The 12,838-nt window shown below is 39.9% G+C and overlaps 1 protein-coding gene across 2 annotated transcripts in view; it reads left to right on the top strand.

Moving 5' to 3' along the window:
* The window catches only part of CNTNAP5 (contactin associated protein family member 5), a 956,089-nt gene that overhangs the window by 544,212 nt on the left and 399,039 nt on the right, over positions 1 to 12,838 (top strand). For both annotated transcript variants that reach the window (XM_060177957.1, XM_060177958.1), the window contains exon 10: positions 291 to 462. In XM_060177957.1, coding sequence (XP_060033940.1) covers positions 291 to 462 — 172 coding nt within the window. The remainder of the gene's footprint in view (positions 1 to 290; positions 463 to 12,838) is intronic.

Genomic DNA, 12,838 nt, shown 5'->3' with positions numbered 1-12,838 from the left:
GCTATAGTATTTGGTTCTCATTTTAATGCATTTTGGATTCCATTCTATATCGTGACTGAGTATGGCATATTTTGTACCAACTCTCTGAAAATACTAGAATTTACAACAAAAATGTGTTCACTACTACTGTGAATGAAAACACACACACACACACACACACACACACACACACACACACACACACACACACACACACACATTTAGACTTCTAGGTTTTCCATTAATAGGCAACTGAAGCAATGGCTGATTATTTCAGTATTCACCTTCATTTTCTTCCCTCTGTCCCACAGGGTGCCCTGACAATTTCAACGATTCCCAATGTTTCAATCCTATTAACGCTTTCCAAGGCTGCATGAGACTCATCTTTATTGATAACCAGCCCAAGGACCTCATTTCAGTTCAGCAAGGTTCCCTGGGGAACTTTAGTGATCTACACATTGATCTGTGTAGCATCAAAGACAGGTAATTATTGTCTCTTCTGTTCTCCCACTCCCTTTCCATCCTCATGGTTCTAAATAGGAATTTCATTCAGCAAAGCTTGAATCCGCTGACATTAGCCACATTAGATATAATTGAGTTGTCGAACGGAAGATATTTATGAAATGATTTAAGGCCCAGAGAAAAATGGTTTAAATTAGTTGAGTCTCTCTTCATGTTGACTTGCTGTAAATGGGATATGCAAATTAAGTCAAAATACAAATTTGTGAAAGGATTAACATTTTATGCATAAACAACATTTGATTACCCTTAAGTTAAGAGGAAAGCAAAAAGGAGGGAGAAATGATTTTTCTCCTAAACCATTTCATTCCTCTGCACAGTCAGTGTCCTTTCTAACAGAGCAGATGAACTCCAGGTGCTCTGGGAATGCTGCAGCAGAGATTTCTGGATATATCAGATAGCACACAGAGAGTCCCAGGATAGCTGACCTTTCCATTGCTGCTCCTACCCCAAGCCCACTGCTTGGTGGGCCTCAAAAGACTCAGACCCTGGATGGAAAGAATCAGCACTTTCCTCAATGTGCCAAAAATCTAGAAGAAAGCTCAATTGTTCTCCTTTTCTCCCTGACTTTATTCATATCTTATAGGTGTTTAATTTTCTCTCTTCTTTTCTTCTTTTTTAAACATATTTTTTATTTTTTAATATTTGTTTATTTATTTTCCCTTTTCGTGCCTTTTTTATTAAACAAATAAAATAATAATAATAATAAAGAATTGGGGAATTGATGTTTTACATTTGACAGTAAATACAATAATTTGTGCATGCATAACATTTCCCATTTTTCCATATTACAATAAAACCCCCATTAGGTCCAGGGTCATCCTTTTTGGACCTGTATTCTATAACCCACCCACCCCAGAGACTTTTACTTTGGTGCAATATGCCAGTTCCAGTTCAGGTTCTACGTGTGTTTCCTCTTCTGATGTTGTTTTTCAACTTCTGCCTGAGAGTATGCATCCATATGCATCCTTCTGTTTCTGACTTATTTCACTTAACATAATTTTTTCAAGATCCATCCAAGATTGGCTGAAAACAGTGATGTCACCATTTTTTAATAGCTGAGTAGTATTCCATTGTGTATATATACCACAACTTGCTCAGTCATTCATCTGTTGTTGGACACCAGAGTATCTTCCAGATTTTGGCTATTACGAATTGTGTTGCCAAGAACATATGTGTACACAGATATTTTTGTATGGATGTGTTGGGTTCGTTAGGATATATCCCCAGGAGAGGAATTGCAGAGTAATAGGGTAGGTCCATTTCAAGCTTTCTGAGAGTTCTCCAAACTGTTCTCAACAGAGGTTGGACGAATTTACATTCCCACCAGCAGTGCAGGAGGGTTCCTTTGACCCCACAACCTCTCCAGCATTTACTGCTGTTAGCTTTTCTGATGTATGACATTCTCACAGGAGTGAAGTGTATCTCATTGTTGGCTTTATTTGTATTTCTCTGACAATCAAAGACTTGGAACATTTTTTCATATGTTTCTCAGCCTTTTGGATCTCTTCTGTGGTGAATATTCTGCCCATGACCTCTCCCCATTTTTTGATGGGGATATTTGTTTTCTTGTTGTTGAGTTTGGCAAGCTCTTTATATATTTTGGTTATTAAACTCTGGTCTGATGTATGGCATGTAAAGATCTTCTCCCATTCTGTTAGGGGTCTCTTTATGTGGGTAGTGGTTTCTTTTGCTGTGCAGAAGCTTTTTAATTTGATGTAGTACCATAGGTTTATTCTTGTCTTAGTCTTCTTTGTAATTTGATTTGTTTCATTGAAGATGTCTTTAAAATTTATGTGGAAAAGAGTTCTGCCAACATTTTCCTCTAACTATCTGATAGTTTCTGGTCTAACATCCAAGTCCTTGATCCACTTGGAATTTACTTTTGTATTTGGTGAAATATAGTGATTCAGTTTCATTCTTCTGCATGTTTCAACCTATTTTTTCCAACACCATTTGTTGAAGAGACTCTGCTTTCCCCATTTAACAGTCTGGGAACCTTTGTCAAAGATTAGATGTCCATAGGTATGGGGACTTACCTCTGGGCTCTCAGTTCTATTCCACTGGTCAGTATGTCTATTCATGTTCCAGTACCAAGAAGTTTTGGTGACAATGGCCCTATAATACAATTTGAGATCTGGGACTGTAATGCCTCCAGTTCTGTTCTTTCTTCTGATGAATGTTTTGGCAATTCTAGGTCTTTTCTGGTTCCAGATAAACATTTGTAGATTTGTTATATTCTCCTACAAAATGTGGTTGGGATCTTGATGGGAATAGCACTAAGTTTGTATATGGCTATAGGTAGTATATATATATTTTGATGATGTTAATTCTTCCAACCCATGAACATAAAATACCTTTCCACTTCTTTGTGTCTTTTCCAATTTCCTTGAGTAGTGACTCATAATTTTCGGTATACAAGTCTTTCACGTCTTTGGTTAAGTTTATTCCTAGATATTTTATTGTTTTTGTTGCTATAGTAAAAATAATTGATTTTTGGTTTTCAACTTCTTCTAACTTAGTATTTACATAGAGGGATGCCAGTGAATTTTGAATGTTAATAGTGTAGCTTATCACCTTACTGTATTGCCTGATGATTTCCAAAAGCTTCTTGATGGATTCTTTAGGCTTTTGTATGTATACTATCATGTCATGTGCAAATAGGGATAGTTTGACTTCTTCTATTCCAATCTGTATCCCTTTACTTCCTTGCTCCTCCCTGATTGCTATGGCAAGAACTTCCAACACAATGTTGAATAACAATGGTGATAGTGGGCAGCCCTGTTTAGTACCTTATCTGAGAGAAAATGTTTCCAGTTTTTCACCACTGAGTATGAAGTTTGCTGTACTTTTGCTATATATAGATTCTACTATCTTCAGTTATTTTCCATCTATTCCCATTTTTGGTAATGTTTTTATCATAAAGGGATGTTGTATTTTGTCAAAGGCTTTCTCTGCATCTATTGATGTAACCATGTGGTTTTTGGTCTTGCTTTTGTTGATGTGGCGAATCAACTTGAATGATTTACATATATTAAACCAAACTTGCATCCCTGGGATAAACCCCAGTTGGTCATGATGAACAATCTTTTTAATATACTGCTGTATTTGGTTGGCTAGAAATTTGTTCAATATTTTAGCATCTATGTTCATCAGATTTTGGTCTGTAGTTTTCTTTTTTGGTTGTGTCCTTGTCTACTTTTGGGATCTGCATGATGTTGCCTTCATAGAAGCTGGAAGGAAGTATTCCAGTGTCTTCAATCTTCTGGAATACTTTTAAAAGTAGAGGTATTAGTTCTTTTTTCAAGGTTTTATAGAATTCATTTGTTAAACCATCTGGTCCAGGACTTTTATTCCTGGGAAGATTTTTGATAACTGTTTCAATTTCATTAGCTGTGATGGACCTGTTCATGTTATCATCTAGTTCCTCTTTACTTAATTTTGGTAGTTTGTAGGTATCTAGGAAATCATCCATTTCTTCCAGATTCTCTAGTTTGGTGGCATATAGTTGTTCATAGAAGCCTCACATGATATGATGAATTTCTGTGGTGTCTTTTGTGATATTTCTTCTTTCATTTATGATCAATTTGTTTGGGACTTCTCCCTTTTTTGTTTTGTGAGTCTGGCTAAAGATTTATCAATTCTGTTCACTGTTTCAAAGAACCAACGTTTACTTTTGTTGATCTTTTGTATGGTTTTCTTATTTTCAATGTTATTAATTTCTGCCCTAACTTTAGTGATTTCTGTCCTTCTGGTTGCTTTAGGGTTCCTATGTTCTTCTTCTTATAGGTCTTTAAGGTGTGCAATCAAGCTGTTTATTTGTGCTTTTTCTTGTTTCTTAATGTGTGCTTGTATGGCTTGTATGTTGAGATAACTTCCTTCTCAGTACTGCCTTAACTGTGTCCCAAATATTTTGATAGCTTGTGTCTTCATTGAACTCTCAAAACATTTTGATTTCTTCCTTTATGTCCTCTTTGACCCAGTAGTTGTTAAGGAATGTACTGTTGAGCTTTCACATTTTGGGACTATTACTAATCTTTTGTTGATTGTTAAGTGTTAGTTTAATTCCACTGTGGTCTGAGAAGATGCTTGGGATGACTTCATTGCTTGTGAATTTGATGATGCTGTCTTTATGGCGTAACATATGGTCTATCCTTGAGAATGACTCATGTGGACTTGAGTAGAATGTGTATTCCAGTTTCCTGGGGTGAATGACTCTGAAAATGTCCAATAATTCTAGTTTATCTGTCTCCTCATTTAGCTTCCTCATGTCTTTATTGATTTTCTGCCTGGATGATCTGTGAAGTTGAGAGAGTAGGGTGTTGAAGTCCCCTACTATGACTGTGTCCCTGTTAATATATTGCTGTAGCTCTTTCAGTGGATGTTTGATGTATTTAGATGGATTTTTCATTGGGTGTATAAATGATAATAATTGTTAAGTTTTATTGATTCACTGATTCTCTGAGCATTAAAAAGTGTCCATCCCTATCTTTTTAAGTTTTATTTATTTTAAAGTCTATTGTGTCAGATATGAGAATAGCTGTTCCTGCCCTTTTTTGTGGGCTATTAGCTTGTATGATAGTTTTCCATCCTTTCACTTTGAGTCTGTATTTGTCTTGTTGAGTTAGGTGGGTTTCCTGTAGGCAACATATTGTTAGGTTGTATTTTCTCATCTATCTTCCTACTCTGTGTCTTTTAATAGGTGAATTTAGGCCATTGACATTTATTGATATCAAAGATTGGAGATATTTTAACGCCATTCTTGTAGAGTTTTAGAGTGTTCCTTATGTATGGCCTATTTATGGTGGTCTAACTGTTTATAGAAGACCTTTCAGAACTTTTTTCAGGACAGGCTTGGTGATAGTTGATTCCTTCAACTGTTGTCTGAGAAGGTTTTTATGCCTCCATCTAGTCTGAATGACAGTCTAGCAGGATACAGTATGCTTGGTTGAAAGCTGTTCTCGTTGAGATATCTTGCCATTCTCTTCTGGCCAGTAGTGTTTGTGTGGAGATGTTTATTGCTAATCTTATGGTATTCCTCTGTAAGTGGCTCTTTGTTTTTCTCTTGCAGCCTTCAGGATCCTTTCTTTATCTTTATTCCTTTCCATACTCAACATGATATGTCTTTAAGTTTGGGTTAATTCTTTTTGGGACCCTCTGGGTTTCTTGAACCTTTATGTCTTTGATGTTGTCTAGACTAGAGAGGTCCTCAGATACTATGTCCTAAAGAATGCTTTCTTCCCCTCCTTCTCTTTCTTCCTCTGGTAAGCCAATAATGCATATACTTTTTCTTTTTTTTTTTAATATTTTATTTATTTTCCCTTTTGTTGCCCTTTTTTATTGTCGCTATATTTATCATTGTTGTTGATGTCATCATTGTCAGATAGGACAGAGAGAAGTGGAGAAAGGAGGGGAAGACAGAGTGGGAGAGAAATAGAGACACCTACAGACCTACTTCATCACCTGTGAGGTGCTCCCCTGCAGGTGGGGTGCCAGGGGTTTGAACAGGGATCTTTAAGCTGGTCCTCACACTTTGTGCCATGTCCGTTTAACCCATTGCACTACCGCCAACCCCCATATTGTTTCTTCTGAAGTCATCCCATAGGTATCTGTTGTTGTTTTCAGTATCTTTTAATCTCTTTTTGAGATATCTTACTTCTTTTTTAGTTGTCTCTAATTTTTCCTCGATCTTGCTAATTCTGTCTTTAGCCTCATTTATTCTATTCTTTCTCCCCTCTACTGTTTTCTAGAGTTCATCTATTTTGTTACACTGTTCTGCTACTCTTTTAGCTTGTTCAGCTAGTTGTGTTCTTAGCTCAGTTGTTTCAGCTTTCAGCCCTCTAATAACCTTGAGATAATTAGTGTTTTCTTCCAGAGTCTCATTTGTTGTTCCTGCATTTCTGATGACAATTCTTTCAAACACTTTACTCACTCCTGTGATTATTTCCTTAACTAGTGTTTGTATGTTGACCTCATTATTTTGTGCTTCACCCTTTTGGGGGGCTTTTAGCTGGACTACTTATGTCCTGGTTCATTTCTCCAATATTTCTTCTTGTTGGTTTAACCATTTTATATATTATGTTATGAATTCCCTCTCTCAGTAAATTTTCAAATTACTGATCACTCTTGCCTAGATTAACTTGTGTCAATCTAGATTGACTTGTAAGGTAATCAAAGGTTTCACAGTTGTGGAAATTGACAGTTGTTTCAATATTATTTTAATCCCTGAGTTGGAGCACAGTGGTTTAAAAGTCTCTGTTGTTCTTTTTCTTCCCTGTAGGCTATGGGAGCCTAACGGTTTTTAAACTATAAGTAGGCTTCTTAGCTTAATCACTGACTCCTGACCAAGAGATAAAGCAAGGTGGGGCAGAGATAATCCAGTGTTTATGCAATGAGACTCTCACAGCCCCATGGCTAGGCCACTGAGGTATAGATCTTCTCTTAAGTTTCCTCATTAATTCTCTGTTCCCTGGTTTCAGCACAGGGCCTCCCCCTGCGGTTCCAGATTTTGAGGGCAGTAACAATGGAGACTCACAGTTGCATTTGGTGAGTCTCAGGGGAGTCCTCCTCCCTTCAGTAGTCTTTTTGTTGGTAAAGCAGACAGAAGGTGGTGTCTCCACTGGTAAACTACCAGACTGCTCCTAGCCACTTAATCTTTCCTTAGGCTCTTCTCTGTCCATGAGTCACACATGTTTGCACTCACTGGTAATTTGGTGGGTTCCTGAATTCATTCTAGTCCTGTCTTGTTGTGGTCCCAGGTGGTCAGTCTCCTTTGGTATTCCTCTCTTTCCCTTGATTTTATTGTTGTTGTTATTGATACTGTAGTTGTTAGATTGGACAGAGAGAAATGGAGAGAGGAGGGGAAGACAGAGAGGGGGAGAGAAAGATAGACACCTGCAGACCTCCTTCACTGGCTGTGAAGTGACTCCCCTGCATGTGGAGAGCCGGGGGCTCGAACCAGGCTCCTTATGAAGATTTTCGCGTTTTGCACCATGTACACTACCACCCCACTCCCTCTCTATGCCTTTCTATAGACTCCTCCTCTCTCAATTTCTCTCTGTCCTATCTAGTAAAATGAGAAAAAAAAATGGCCACCAGGGGCAGTGGGTTCATAGGCTTGTATCAAGAACCAAGCCCAGTGGCTGGCAGTAACCCTGGAGGTAAAAAAAATAGTAATAAAATAGTAATAAAAATAGTAATAATAATAATAATATAAAATTCAAAAACACTAGCTTCTGAAAATGCAAAAGGATTGGTTCTGAAATGCCATTAGTAAAGTTTATCATGGTTGCCATATTGTTTCTCTTATGCTTGTACCTCCTTTCTTTCTTCCAGTTCTGCCCACCATGATCAAAAGAGTACTTTTACATGGGAAAATAACATGTGTCAAGTACTTCTGTGTTAGTGGTAGATAGTCCCTGATCCAGTTTTATCAGGGGATACATTAACTTTACTGTAAAGTATAATAAATGATTGAGCAACACCGTTAAGAATGGGACCTCTGGCAGCAGCAGCTTCCCATGACATGGGGGAAAATGAAATCTAGAAAATTCTTATGATGTGATGTGCTGAGCTGAGTTTTAAAGAAGGGCACATGTATTTGAAGGTTGGAAGTGTGTGTTGTTGAAGTGGGAGAATTGATAGGATATGATATGCCAAATGATATACATATAGTAGGGTTCATGACTTACAAGCTTATCATCAATTTAAGACACTCATAATTGTTTTAAATCTCTAATGTCCAGTTATATTATGTAAGTGATGGTGTGTAATCATGAAGTGACTGGAAATACTTGTTTTTCTTTTCTTTCTTTCTTTCTTTTTTTTTTTTTTTTGCTTCCAGGGCTTGGTGCCTGAACCATGAAGCCACTGCTCCTGCAGGCTATTTTTTCCCTTTTGTACCCTTGTTGTTCAATGTTGTTGTGGTTATTATTGTTGTTGTTATTGATGTTATTATTGGTTAAGACAGAGAGAAATGTAGGGAGAAGGGGAAGACAGAATAGAGGAGAGAAAGATAGACACCTGCAGACTTCCTTCACCATTTGTGAAGTGAACCCCCTGTAGGTGGGGAGCCGGGGGCTTGAACTGGGATCCTTACACTGGTCCTTGCACTTTGTGCCATGTGAGCTTAACCTGTTGCACTGCCCCTGACCTCCAATACTTGTTTTTCTGTATGGTCTATTAAATTTCATACCTTGCAGTTAATAGTATCTTAGAGTTAATAATATATGGTGCCATGTGAATGGTGGGTTACTGTGTGGTGGGTCACATAGTAGAAAGCACACAATGGACCATAGGAATATGGTGAGAACCATATGCTACTATTAATCATGAATGCTACCTGTGTCTGCAAAATCTGACTTTGTGTTTTTGGTGAGGACTAGTAAGGAAGCAATTCAGGTTCACTTAGTGGAATAAGTGAACTCAGAAATATTGAGAAGAATGGGTAGAAAGAGAACAACTCCAGAGTTGGATAAGTGAGTGTCCCAGTCAAGAGATCAATAAGAAACTGCAAGTACCTCTACTGAGAGGAACAAAAATCATCTATGCAGATCATATGTATTTCTAATGCTCACGATGTCTGATATAATTTGGTAGAACTTTATGTTCCTGTTCCTCTATTAATACTATTACACTTGGGATTGTCAACAAATTACACAGACTTCCTGGCTCTTCTACTTCATTTTTCTCCATTTGACCAGCTGGAAAAGTGGGTAATAAAATGCATGCTTCATTAGAATGTGCTAGTTTAGAGAACTCAGAATAAAAGACACTACACAGAATGGTTGCAACCCCTCTAGTCCTTGTTAATGGAGGGAATGTCTGACTTTGTCAGCCAGTGCAGTCATGGGCAAACTGTAGATCGATAGTGGGAACATTTATCAATAAAGGTGTCTTATGATACCTTAATTTCTAATCAAAGAAGCTCTAATCATTTTTGATTGCATTAAAGCCACTGCCATCCACACTGCATCGTTACTTTTGTGTAATTGTAGTCTAGATAATTGCATTACATACAATTGTGCTGTGGTTAATTGTATAATAAGGGGTTGTGTTTAGTTTAGTTGGCAAATGGTATATTTTTTCTTGATGTGCCAGACAGTGTCTTTAACAGAAGGGAATACTGGTAAAAAAAAAAAAAAAGCCTTGCTCAATTAATTATTTTTGAACTTATATTTAACACTTGTTGGAGGGAAAGAAAGATTTAAAAAAGCAAGTGGTTTCTGAGTTTCCTTTTATGTGTATGGTGTTAGTAAGTACAAACCAGATCTACAATTCAGTGAAATGCATCAGTCTTCAAGGGTCTTGTCATAGTAGGAGGGGTCAGGGCGTGTGAAAGATGTAGGGATAACAAGGACTCTGGCTGTGTATTTTCTCTGCACCCTTGCTCTGGCTTAAGAATCTCTTCTCTGTCCATTACTTATGAGCTATGAGAGAATCAGGCTTTCTTTCTCTCTCATTCCTCCAGGCTCCCTCTGTGTAAGTTGGCCTATTGATACTGTGCCATCAGGCTTCTCAGCTCCCCTCTCCTGCTAGACCTTACTGATGTCTTATATACTGAAAGGTTAATGGAGTTTGTCACTCTAGGAAAAGCAGCTATATGAAAACCATGCTACTTGGAACTTCTGATCAGCTTCAAATCACCCTTGAGATAGGTAGGAAGGATCTGTTTCAGTCACTAAGGGACCCAAGCCAATAATTTTCATCTTAATCATCACAAGTTAAGAAATGTTCTGATCTCAGAGGAGAAAAGAGGTGAAACAATCTACCCAGTCCACTCACAAGTGTGGTTGCTGGAAAAAGCTTTGGTTGTAGAAAACCCCATCTGTAGAATTACCCTGTGCTTGTCAGTTCAGGGAGAGATTGGGAGAAAGAGATAGTGCACCTTTGTAAGACTGTCAGCTGGGATCTCAAAAGAACATTCCAAGCAGTCCTTATGTCTTTTTAATAATCTTCTGATCCTCTAGATCACAAGGCACAGACATTATTGATCTTCCTCATTGTGCTGAATGTCCAGTTTCATGTCTCCATACTCCAAGCTTCTGACTTTATCAGTTACACTTATCTCTATACCCTGATGGACTTGTGACAGACAAAGCATGATAGATTAAACTATCCTAGAGCAAAGTCACACTCAATAAATGTTCCATTCAGTGAACAACTGCTTATCACACCTGACATTATTAAATGTTTTAAATTTATTATTATCTTTACTAATTGGATAGAGACAGCCATAAATTGAGAGGGAAGAGCAGATAGAGAGGGAGAAAGACACCTGCAGCACTGTTTCACCACTTGTGAATCGCCCCCTTCAGGTGGGGACCAGGGGTTCGAACCCAGGTTCTTGTGCACTGTAACATGTGCACTCAACCAGGTGCACCACCATCAAGCCCCTAAACTTTTTAAAGTTTAGTGAGTGAATCATTTTTTAATATATCATCTTTATTAATATTATAATAAACAATTTTATTTAATTGTTAATACAAGGGAGCTAGGGAGAGAGAACCAAAGCCTCACTTCATTGCTTTTATTCAGTGTGCTACTTTCTGGGCATCTCATTTTTTTTTTTACTTTAATGAGAAAAACACATAAAGACACCATGATAATGCCCGAGTACTACTCACCTCTGGCTTATGATGGAACCAGGGATTGAACCGGGGAGCTCAGAACCTCAGGCATGAAAGTCTTTTGCAGAACCATGATGCTGTCTCCCCAAGCCCTCAGTGTCTTGTGACCATCCCCTCTATGTGATCTGAGTGGGCTGCTGAGAAAGCTCTTCTGTCTACCCAGGGCCCCAACAGTGTGCCCCTCCTATCTGAGACAAGTGTTCCCTTTTGGAGGAGTTTTTTGGCAGGCCTGTGATATTGTCTACAGGACCTGAGGAAGATGAACAGACTGTGGAAGTACTCCAAGGGGTTGGACCTCCCCCAGGCCCTGTGGAGCTCAGACATACAGGATGGCCAGAGGATTTGACATACAGGATTTGACCCCCAATGCAGCCCCCCCAAGTAACCCTTTCCCTGGCCTGAGCCCCCAATGCAGCACCAACCCCCCTTCTGGAGGTTTCCTGTCCCCTCCACCCTGGCTTGAGCCCTGGCCTGAACCCAGACCTGGGCTCAGGTGCAGCCCCCTCCTCCTGTGTCCTGTCCCCCTCCTCCCTGGTCTGACCCCAGTGCAACACCTCCTCCTTGTCTCCTGTCCCCTTTCCCCCTCCACCCTGGGCTCTCAATGCAAATGCAGCTCCCTCCTCCTGGGGCCTCCTGACCAGGTTCTTTCCCCTCTACACTGCTCCTCAACCTGCCTGAGTCAGGACTTGGGCTGTAGTGCAGCACCCCTATCCTGGAATCTACTGTCCCCTGTCCCCTGCCCCTGGGGCTGTTGGCTGGAGCCAGGTGTCTCTGAAGCTGAACCAGCAGCCCCCACCTGGCCCTGCAGATACCTACCAGCTCACTGAGGCCTCCTGCTTCCCTCTGGAGAGTCCAGGGCCACCCCAGACACCTATGAGCAGATTCCTGCATAGCAGAAGAAAGGCAACCTGCACCCCAGGGCCAGTCCCAACCTACAGCAAGCTGTTGGGCCCCTGCACTGTGACTGTGAGTACATTTTGGGGAGCCTTTGCTCCCTGAGCCTGGGAACACCTAGGAGCAGATTCTAACAGCCAGGAGCATGGAGCATAGACTGCCAAGGTTCTCTGGGGAGGGGGTGGTGGTGACAGTCCTTGAACACTCACCCACAGTGGCTAAGGGCTCAAGCAGGTGCCGCCAGTGCCCAGGAGAGCTGGAGCTCATCCCTATGTTGAGCAGAGGTGGCAGAGCCCGGGGTGCAAGGAAACTGAGCTCTGTCCCTTTAGGGCCCCGCAGCTGGAGCAGGAGTGGGTGCTCTGCTGAGGGCAGGCAGTTCGGCCATCCTGTGTGTACAGCCAGGGCCTTGCACAGGCCCCAAGTCACCAGACAAACACATATTCCTCCAGGGAAACACACACAGACATTGAGTAGGGGCATTTCATTTTATTAGTCATCATTTGTTAGTGATTGAACAGTGTTTCACAAAATTACAAGATTCCAAGGGGATAATTTCACACCTACGTGTATTGTGTATAAGTCACCTTTCTCCTTGAGCACTGATGGTGAGGAAGATTCTTAGAGACTGTGGCTCTGGTTTTGTGTAGAAGGAAAAGAAAGTTCTGTAGAGTGTAACAAAGTCAGGTATGAGAGCAGGCCCTCTGCTCCTGTCACATAGTGTGGAGACTGAACTGCTCCAGTCCTTTCTAAAATTGAATAGTCTGTGTGACCCACTGAATAAATCACACCATGTTCAACTGATTGCAGTCAAATAAATT

Source organism: Erinaceus europaeus, chromosome 18 (assembly GCF_950295315.1).
Source record: "Erinaceus europaeus chromosome 18, mEriEur2.1, whole genome shotgun sequence".
Classification (NCBI taxonomy): Eukaryota; Metazoa; Chordata; class Mammalia; order Eulipotyphla; family Erinaceidae; genus Erinaceus; species Erinaceus europaeus.
Note: the sequence above shows the minus strand (reverse complement) of the source record. Positions and strands in the feature narration are given on the sequence as shown.